Source organism: Rhinoraja longicauda, chromosome 4 (genome assembly GCF_053455715.1).
Source record: "Rhinoraja longicauda isolate Sanriku21f chromosome 4, sRhiLon1.1, whole genome shotgun sequence".
Lineage (NCBI taxonomy): Eukaryota > Metazoa > Chordata > Chondrichthyes > Rajiformes > Arhynchobatidae > Rhinoraja > Rhinoraja longicauda.
In genome coordinates this window covers 14,661,909-14,672,714 of record NC_135956.1, presented here as the reverse complement: position 1 = coordinate 14,672,714, position 10,806 = coordinate 14,661,909, and the positions used below count along the sequence as shown (strand labels likewise).

Genomic DNA, 10,806 nt, shown 5'->3' with positions numbered 1-10,806 from the left:
ACCCCTTAAGAATTTTGTAAGTTTCTATAAGATCCCCCCTCAATCTTCTAAATTCCAGCGAGTACAAGCCGAGTCTATCCAGTCTTTCTTCATATGAAAGTCCTGCCAACCCAGGAATCAATCTGGTGAACCTTCTCTGTACTCCCTCTATGGCAAGAATGTCTTTCCTCAGATTAGGAGACCAAAACTGTACGCAATACTCCAGGTGTGGTCTCACCAATGCCCTGTACAACTGCAGCAGAACCTCCCTGCTCCTATACTCAAATCCCCTCGCTATGAATGCCAACATACCATTCGCAATGAAGGTCTATACTGAAGCTTGAAGCTTTACATTTTATATCGTTGACTGTTTCAGAGTCATGATATGAACTCAGTGGAACATCGTCAATGGCGATTGAGAAATCAAAGCAGCTTGTACTGAAATGAAAAAATAAAACACAATTGCACTCTGACAATAAAAGTCTCTTTAATAAAGAAATCTTCCCTTCCTCTTAAGAGCTGTATTAGACTTTGGATTTATCTTTTATACATGGAACGACTTCCTAAAGGGAAGTAATGTTGGCATTCCTTATAGGGACCTTACGAACATTTACAGACATGTTCATCGACACCAAGTATAATATGAAAAGAAAAATATTGAAGGTTTCACACACTGGAAGTGACCACACAATTACAAAATTTGATCAAGGTTCAAATATGGTATCATATTCACTGGCTCTTAGGCAATGTTATAATGTTATGGCTCAATCTTTGTCCTCAAATCCAACTTCTTTCTGGGAGCACAGAACTAAGTTATCATTATATAGGAAGGATCTGCAGAGGCTGGTTTACACCGAAGATAGTCACAAAATGCTGGCGTAACTCGGCGGGACAGGCAGCATCTCTGGTGAGAAGGAATGGATGATGTTTCGGGCCGAGACCCGAAATGTCACCCATTCCTTCTCTCCAGAGATGCTGCCTGTCCTGCTGAGTTACTCCAGCATTTTGTGTCTAACTAAGTTATCATTTCTTAGCTATAACAGTGACACGTCTGAAAGTCAATTTGTCAAACCCGCCAGATAAAATGTGAGTAAAAGTAGATAATCGAGTACCCAATTTTTGTGGACTTCACAAAGTTCAAAGGATTTTTGGTTTGTCTCTCACAAAATTGTTCTCCTTTTATATCGAGGGAAGCCATCACTCAAATGTCGAGGGAAGTTACGAGCTATTTTTCTCAACATCTTGTCAACATCTTTCTGAGAAGTCAGTTGCCCATGCAATCTGCTGAAGTAGTTTGCCCTTGTTCATGGCTTGACTGATAATCACATGCTGGTCCACTTAATATAGTACTTGCTTTGGGCCTGCTTTTAATTTTTCTTCCACTTTGGGAGATGAAACAGGGTGAAGTGCTTTACAGCTCTGTTGAAAGCAAAATCATTAAAGTAATATGCTTTAACAACCTTGAATCAATTATAAAATTGCCCATTAACTGATTAACAGTGTCGGTAATAATTCATTTGTAATCATAAAATTATAAAAGTTTATATGAATATTCTACATCCATTTGTTGATTATCTGATTCATTGTTAAATTTGTACATGGCCTTCCTTTCCATTTGGTCAATCAGGTTAACTCAGTCCTGAGAGCAGGTCTTTGTTCCTTCAATTATCTCCGTATTTTGGTCATTTTGTTCCTTCCTAGTCATATAGTCATACATGGAGACAGGCCCTTTGGCCCAACTTGCCCGTGATAACCAAGATGTTCCATCTAAGCTAGGCCCTTTTGCCCGTGTTTGGCCCATATCCCTCTAAAACCTCTCCTATCTATCCATCTACCTCAATGTGTCTTTTAAATTATGGTATAATATCTGCCTTAACTACCTCCTCTGACAGCTCATTCCATATACCCACCACTCTCAGTGAAAAAAGTGCCCCGCAGGTTTGTATTAAATCTTGCTCCTCTCACATTAAACATGTCTTCTTGTTTTTGACTCCCCTTCCCTGGGTAAAAGATTCTAGGCATTATTGACATCCTTCCTATAATGAGGATGACCACATTGAACACGGTACTCCAAGTGTGGCCTCATCAACGTCTCGTACAACTGCAACATGACGTCCAACTCCATACTCAATACTGAGTAAGGATTGATGAAGGCCAATGTGCCAAGCGCCTTCTTGACCACCTTATCTATCTGTGATGCCACTTTCTGGGAACAAAGTGTCTCCACTCGTAGATCCCTCTGCCCTACAACTCTCCCCGGGCCCTGCTATTCACTGTGAACATCCTGCCTTGGTTGAAAACGTCCCAAAATACAACATCATGCACTTATCTGCATTAAACTGCATCAAGCATTCATCATGTGTAGGAATGAACTGCAGATGGTCTGAAGAAGGGTTTCGACCTGAAACGTCACCCATTCCTTCTCTTCAGAGATGCTGCCTGTCCCGCTGTGTTACTGTAGCATTTTGTGTCTACCGTCAACCATTCATCAGCCCACTTGCCTAGTTGATCAAGATCCTGCAGTAATTTTTGATAACCACCTTCACTATCTACGATACTCCTAGTCTGTGAGGTTTGTAGCGCAGTTTGCTTGAAGTTGTTTGTACCAATAACTCGGGCAGTACAGCTGCTGGTTTTCTTCCTCAGCTGCTCACTATACTTAGTTACTTACCGTACACTTAGTTATCCTCAGCGGTATTAGCATCTCCATCTCTGCGCACATCCACACTGCTGACAACCCCATGTGACTGGGGTGCTGACTGGTGTTGTGCTGAGTGGTCTTCCTCAGGTTTGGCCTCGGGTTGACTGGATTCTCCGCGCTCTACGGAGAGGACAAGTGCCACAATTTGAGTACAGGGCTTATTTAGTTTAGTTTAGAAATGCAGCGTGGAAACAGGCCCTTCGGCCCATCAAGTCTGCACCGACCAACAAACAACCTGTGCACTAGTTCTATCTTACACTCCAAGGGCAATTTACAGAAGCCAATTAACCTACAAACCTGCACGTCTTTGGAATGTGGGAGGAAAGCGGAGCGCCCGGAGAAAAACCACGCGGTCATGGGGACAACGTGCAAACTACGTACAGACAGCACCTGTAGTCAGGATTTAACCCGGGTCTCTGGTGCTATAAGGCCGCAACTCTACCATTGCACCGCTGTGCCACCCTAGGGATTCACCACATGGATACTAGATATAATTAAATGGAGACCATGCATGGACACACTGAGGGTCCGATTTTGCTTTGGTTGGCAATGTAAAAGCGGCAATATAATTCCAGTGTTTTGTTAAACACCCTAACATCTGATTTGGATTTGTTTTCTCTAGATCACCGGACATTGCGGAGAGACCTGATGGAAGTATATAACATTATGAGAGGCATAGATGGGGTAGACAGTCAGAACCTTTTTCCGAGGATGGACACTTCAATACTAGAGGAGAAGGCGAATACTAAGGTGAAGGGGGTAAAGTTCAATGGAGATGTGCGGGACAGGTTTTATGCACAGAGGGTGGTGAGTGCCTGGTACACACTGCCGGGGCTGATGGTTGAAGCTGATACCTTAATGGTATTTGAAAGACTTTGGGTAGGCAAATGGATATGCGGGAAATGGAGGGATATGGGGTTACATGCAGGTAGATAAGTGATGCTATTGAGGGCGTGCAGCGTAGGTTTATTAGGTTAATTCCCGGAATGGCGGGACTGTCATATGTTGAAAGACTGGAGCAACTAGACTTGTATACACTGGAATTTAGAAGGATGAGAGGGGATCTTATCGAAACGTATAAGATTATTAAGGGATTGGACACGTTAGAGGCAGGAAACATGTTCCCAATGTTGGGGGAGTTCAGAACAAGGGGCCACAGTTTAAGAATAAGGGGTAGGCCATTTAGAACGGACATGAGGAAAAACCTTTTCAGTCAGAGAGTTGTGAATCTATGGAATTCTCTGCCTCAGAAGGCAGTGGAGGCCAATTCTCTGAATGCATTCAAGAGAGAGCTAGATAGAGCTCTTAAGGATAGCGGAGTCAGGGGGTATGGGTAGAAGGCAGGAACGGGGTACTGATTGAGAATGATCAGCCATGATCACATTGAATGGCAGTGCTGGCTCGAAGGGCCGAATGGCCTACTCCTGCACCTATTGTCTATTGTCTATTGATGGGATTGACATCATGTTCGGCACAGACATTGTGGGTGAAAGGGCTTGTGCTGTGCTGTTCTGTTCTGTGTTCTATGCTCTATCTATCCAGACTGTCCAGCAAACAAGTGATTAATAATACACACCCCATGTTCCAGGCTTTTCTCCAATTTTTGAACAATCATTGCTTTCCATCCCCTCCGTATACATGGAAGTAATTTGTTTCATGTTTTCAGTCCCTTTAGCTGTTGCATCCAGCATCATTGGGTCGCCTGCCTTTAAACATAAATACAATCTCATTGAGACTGGATATTTTGGTCATCATTAGTACTTGCTTCAATACACTTTTCTTCGCGATTGAGGTTGTTTATACAGTTTTACTCTATTAAAATGTTAAGAGAGCTCCAACCTTGTTAGTTTCCCCTCAGTACAGATAAATACATCTCTCGCTGTTCATATTTAGCCTTTGTTGCTACTTTATACGAATATCCACCACATAATTTCTTTTGTCAGAGGATGGTGCATCTGTGGAATTCATTGCCACAGACGGCTGTGGAGGCCAAGTCAATGAATATTTTTAAGGCAGAGATTGACAGATTCTTGATTAGTACCGGTGTCAGGGGTTATGGGAAGAAGCAGGAGAATGGGGTTGAGAGAGAAAGATAGATCAGCCTCGATTGAATGGCGGAGTAGACTTGATGGGCCGAATGGCCTCATTTCACTCCTATAATCGATGAACATCACTTTCTTAATGCCGCATTGTCTGGCCATCTGGTCTTTCGGCCATTGTTATTTATTGCCCCGGAAATTTAATCACACCCAATAATGGTGTTCACATGCCTAATGATGATGAGAAATTCTTGTTGTGTGATTCTTTGCTGCTTAATGGCTTAATATTCTTATTGGTTTTTGTACTTTGACATTCATTTCTATGACATTCATTTCTATGTATATTTGATCCCTCAATAATATAAAAACAATTAAAATGCAGTGACATTACCTCAGTTTCAGTTTCCCTAAATTTCCTTAGAAGATCTAATCCTTTCTGTCTTATTGCAGCCAACATTATATGGAAAAGTTTTGGAGTATCTGGTCTGGGTGGAATTAGAAACACCAACCCCTTACTAGGGGTTTGATGGACTTCAGCCTTCTTGTCTTTGGCTTTTCCTAATAATTTTCTAAAGAAAAAGATAAAAACAAAAATAAAAGACATCTATATACTAAAACTCTCATTTGTTTGTTTGTTTGTTCCTGAACTACAACCAAAACGGTACACGATAGCGTGACAATTTTAGGCCCACCTTACTCACCATCGTCCCTTTGGTGCTAATGGAAGAAGTTTAATTGAAATCAGTGTTACATTTTTAGTTATTCACATTTTAAAGTTTAAATCTATCTCCTAGGGAGCGAGGGAGGGAGGGGCGAGGAGGGAGGATATGGGGGTTGAGGGGGATGGAGTGGGGGGGGGAGAGGAAGGGGAGGGAAGGAGGAGGGAAGAGGGGAGGAGGAGGGGAGGGGGGTGGAGGGAGGGGGAGAGGGAGGGAGGGAGGGAGGGGGGAGGGGAGGAGGGAGAGGGGGGAGGAGGGGGGGGGGGGAGAGGGGAAGGGGGAGTGGGGGAGCAGAGGGTGCTGCACCAATGCAGGAAAGGTTTGGGCCCAACGGGTCCACTTGGTCGAGTAACATTATAAAAATGCAAAGGTGCTTGTTTACGTTTGTAGATTGTAAGAATACTTGCTATCTTTAAAATTCAAAGGTTTCCAATAAATAAACATTCAAGATTAAACAGGTCATTCTATTGGATAATTTGCAACCTCTCAGTTTCTGGAAACTATTAATCAGTGACCATCTGTTAGAGACACAAGGAACTGCAGATGCTGGTTTCCAAAAGAAAACCACACAAAGTGCTGGAGTAAGTCAGTGGGCCAGGCAGTATCTCGGAGGACATGGATGGGTGACGTTTCAGGTCAGGACCCTGCTTCAGGCTGATTGTAGTAGGGGGAGAGAAAACTGGAAAAGAGAGGTAGGGTGGGACAAGGCCAGGCGGTTACAGGCGAGGGGGGAATATGCAGATGCGTGGATAACGGTCAGAGATCAAAAGGAGACAAAAAAGAGTAAGAGGTGTGAGATGTGAAGCCGGAAGAAGGGGTGTAGGTAGATGGGGTGGGGCGTTACAAGGATCATCTGTTTGATAATATTCCTGTGAAGGTGTGAAGGATTTGAGGAGGCTTTGTAATGTGAAACATGGAATTAAAACATTAACTGTTGTTCATGTCATAACACTAACCTTTGAGTTGCACCAATGTGCATTATGAGAGTGTGAATAATCGTTGATGGAGGAACTAGTCTCTTAATTATGTTATTCAGGTTAGAATGCATCTATAATTGTGCATGACATGTAATTTGACACTGCCACATCAATGAATTTAATTCATAAGCATAAGTGAAATATGACAGCTCATATCAGATCAACACACACTGTGCGCTGTAATTTATTCCAGACCATGGCAAAATGTACACTAGACAGAGAACTACAGATCTGCGATGATCTTCAAAAGAGGTTAATTTTTATTGCATATTTAACATACCTTTCATATTTTCAAAATTGTTAGATTTAAATTCAGGATTAAATGAATAGATAGGGAGAAAAAGTGAGAGTATATATTGTAAAAAGATGTCAGGGAAAGTGGAACAATTGAGGTCATTCATCAGTGACGTTGAAAGTAATCATAAACAGAAGCTAGAGCAGATCATTTGCAGATTCTTCCATATGTATATATATATATATATATATATACACATGCACACACACACATATATCATATCATATCATATCATATATATACAGCCGGAAACAGGCCTTTTCGGCCCACCAAGTCCGTGCCGCCCAGCGATCCCCGCACATTAACACTATCCTACACCCACTAGGGACAATTTTTTACATTTACCCAGCCAATTAACCTACATACCTGTACATCTTTGGAGTATATATACTAGACCAAGTGGACCCGTTGGGCCCAAACCTCTCCTGCATTGGTGCAGCACCCTCTCCTCCCCCATTCCCTCCACCACTCCCCCCTCCCCCTCCCATCTACCCCCTCCCTCCCCTTCCCTCCCTCCCTACCTCCCTCCCTCTCCCTCCCCTCCCCTCCTCCCTCCTTACCTCCCTTCCTCCCCCTCACTCTCCTCCCCCCTCCCCCCTCCCCTCCCGTCCCCTCCCTTTCAACCACCCCCTTCTCCTCCCTCCACCCCCATTAATGGAGCGGGGACGGGGGAGGGGGGGACGGGGGAGTGTCCTGTCCCATCCGGTCCAGATGCGGGGATTCAGTGGGGTGGGTAGATGGCTGTGCCTCTCCCCCCCCCCCCCCCCACCTCCCGGTCCGGATGGCCGCCGATGCCGCTGGACTCTAGGTGTTGTGGGAAAGGCGCTGAGGAGGCGAGGAGGTGGGACGGGGGGAGCCGAAGGCAGGCCCAGTGCCAGGTCCCAGCCTCCACCTCCACCAACGCCCGGCCTCACCGCCGCTGCTGCCGCCTTTCCCCTTGGCCCACCTCAGGCTTGTGGTTAGCCAGTCACGTCCAGGCCCAGGCCCAGGCCCAGGCTGCTTCCCCTGGCACCAGGCCTGGCTCTCCTGCCACTTCGGAGACGGCAAACCCGCCCCCAAGAGACAGGTGGCCGAGCCCTGCTCGCCCCGAGATCAACGGGCCATAACTGCACAGGCACGTTCGCAATTGTTCCGCGCACGCACGGATGCGGCGGTCATCTTACATAAGTACCAGATCAATGGGGCCCCAACTGTGCATGCATGGTTTTTTAAACTTTAAAATGTGAATAACTTTTTAAATATAACACAGATTTCAATGAAACTTCTTCCATTGGGAACATGGGACAACGGTGAGTAAGGTGGGCCTAAAATTGTCACACTATCATGTACCGTTTTGCGTGTAGTTCAGTGTAATGTATTCATGCATATTCATGTGCCATGTTAATGAGTGGGTGTTCCTGGAGCCGGGAATGCTGGGTAAATAAAGGCCGGTGTGATTCAGGCAACTAACGTGTGAGTGTACTTTATCTTTATGCCGTGCTGAACATAACAAAATTGGCGACGAGGACGGGATTGTGGAGGAGACTGAGTTTGTTTTGCATAGCTTTTGTACTGCTAAGTTTTAGGTGCTTTGCTACACCAGAACAGGCAGGAAATCTGAGCTTGTGCAAAGAAAAAAAAACTTTCCTCATTCCTTTGTTTAAAAAAAAAGAGAGGGAAAAAATGGCGGCGTCCACGGGCTATATCGGAAGCCTGGGCATCTTTGACAAAAGTAGAGAGCCGTTCAGCTCCTATATGGAGAGAGCAAACATGTTCTTCATGGCAAACAACATCACGGAGACCAGTGGTGAAGGAGAGGTAGTGGCTGCAACAAACAAGGCCGTTCGTGAACGCATGAAAGCAATTCTGCTCACGGAGATTGGACCTGAAGTGTACGGCACACTCGTGAATATCCTTGCGCCCATAAAGGCAAAAGATGTGCCTTTCAGTGACATTATAAAGAAGTTGGAGGAGCACTTCAACCCAAAGCCTCTGGAAATTGCAGAAAGCTACAAATTCGGCACGAGAAACCAGAAGCAAAACGAGACAATCAGTGAGTACATTGTTGCCTTGAAAAACTTAACGTTGCACTGTAACTTTGGAACCTTTCTCGAACGCGCACTACGTGACAGATTTGTTTGTGGTCTAGTGGACGAACGAATTCAGTCCAGACTCATGAGCACTCCTGATCTTACGTTTGAGATAACATGCAAGATTGCTACTACAATGGAGATGGCATCAAAGAATGCTCACCACATACTGCAGTGGCCGTGTACACACACAAAGCAGCGCCTATGGCCAAACCAAAAGGGGCCAAAACTGAAACCGAAATATGGCGGGGAGCCGAGTGCAGCCAGTTGTTATCATTGCAACGGTAATCACCCATCCCAATCCTGTCAGTTCAAAACAGCTAAGTGCTATAACTGCCAGAAGAAAGGCCATATTGCCTCAGCATGTCGGGCCAAGCTTAAAGTGGGAAACACACGACAACACCAGAAAAGAGTTCACAACTTAGAGATGAACCCGGATGACAATGAACTTGGGTTGTACATCATTCATGCAACTGATGTCAATAAGCCTACAACCAGCCAAGACAAGGACTTTTGAATTAAACTATTGGTTAATGAACAGTTAATTGATATGTGTATTGACACGGCAGCAGACTGTTCGGTCATGAGCAAAGACCTGTACGAAACAAAGTTCTCACAGACACCATTGTCCGAGAGTAAGGTCAAGCTGAGAACCTACTCCAGCGAAGCCTTGGAGACGTGCGGACAAATGAATTGTAAAGTTCAGTGTAATGGACAGTCAGTAACACTGCCCATCATAGTGGCCAGCTACAGAAATAAACCAACCCTCCTTGGAAAGGATTGGCTGAGTAAAATAAAATTAGACTGGAAGAACATTTTCAGCATCGATGCGTCCAGATCACGTCTTGAAAATGTCATAAGCAAACATGCGGAAATATTTGCTGACAGTTACACGGGAATAACAGGATACTCTGCACACATTCGACTGCAGCAAGATGTGGATGCGCTAAAGCAACAAGTGGAGGAAGAACTCAACAGGTTGGAGCGGAATGGAGTACTCGTGAAGACAGACCAGAGCAACTGGGCAACGCCAGTTGTGGCTGTGCTCAAGGCTGACAAAACTGTTCGATTATGCGGTGACTACAAAGTCACAATCAACCAAGCTGTTGACGACGAACAGTATCCTTTGCCAACCTCTCAGGATCTGTATGCAGAACTTAGCGGAGCAAGAGTCTTCACTAAGCTGGATTTGTCTCATGCTTATGCCCAACTCAATGTTGACAAAGAAAGTCAGCAGTGCTTGACCATCAACACACATAAGGGCTTGTATTCATACACAAAGCTGCCCTATGGTGTGAAATCTTCCCCGAAAATCTTTCAGTCCGTCATAGACAAAATGTTGCAAGGCATTCCACACTGTGTGTGCAACCAGGATGATCTACTGATATTCACAGTGGGCATGGAAGAACATCTGGAGATACTCGAGCAAGTTCTTACACGATTGAACTGCCACAACGTCAAACTACGAAAGAGCAAATGTGCATTTGCACAATCAGAGGTGATCTACCTTGGACTCAAAGTAGATTCCAACGGACTACGCCCTGTGAAGGCGAAAGTTGAAGCAATTGCGAATGCTCCAAAGCCCAACAATGTGTCAGAGCTACGATCATTCCTTGGGATGGTGCAGTTCTATGCACGATTCCTTCCAGATTTAGCAACCGTGCTAAAGCCACTACATCATCTGTTACAAAAGGATGAGAATTGGATGTGGGGAAAGGAACAACAACATGCATACGACATCTGCAAGAAAAACCTGACAAGTGACAAACTCCTTGTTCACTATGACACGACGCGCGAGATGAAACTTGCTTGTGATGCTTCAAGTTATGGTGTAGGTGCAGTGATCTGCCACGTAATGGATGACGGACAGGAAAAGCCTATTGCTTTTGCCTCCCGCACCCTATCACCAAGTGAGCGCAACTATGCACAGATAGAAAAGGAAGCACTCAGCATTGTGTTCGGAATCAAGAAATTCCACCAGTTTCTTCTTGGCAGACCATTCACCCTTGTGACTGATCACAAACCAC

The 10,806-nt window shown here is 44.8% G+C and overlaps 1 protein-coding gene across 1 annotated transcript in view; it reads right to left on the bottom strand.

Annotated features, from left to right (window-relative positions):
- Positions 1–971: 971 nt before the first annotated feature.
- Positions 972–10,806, bottom strand: part of LOC144592999 (cyclic nucleotide-gated channel beta-3-like) — an 85,833-nt gene continuing 75,998 nt past the window's right edge. Inside the window, 4 exon segments of the mRNA XM_078398414.1 lie at positions 972–1,398; positions 2,651–2,800; positions 4,257–4,386; positions 5,111–5,288. Coding sequence (XP_078254540.1) covers positions 2,658–2,800; positions 4,257–4,386; positions 5,111–5,288 — 451 coding nt within the window. The 3' untranslated portion in view covers positions 972–1,398; positions 2,651–2,657.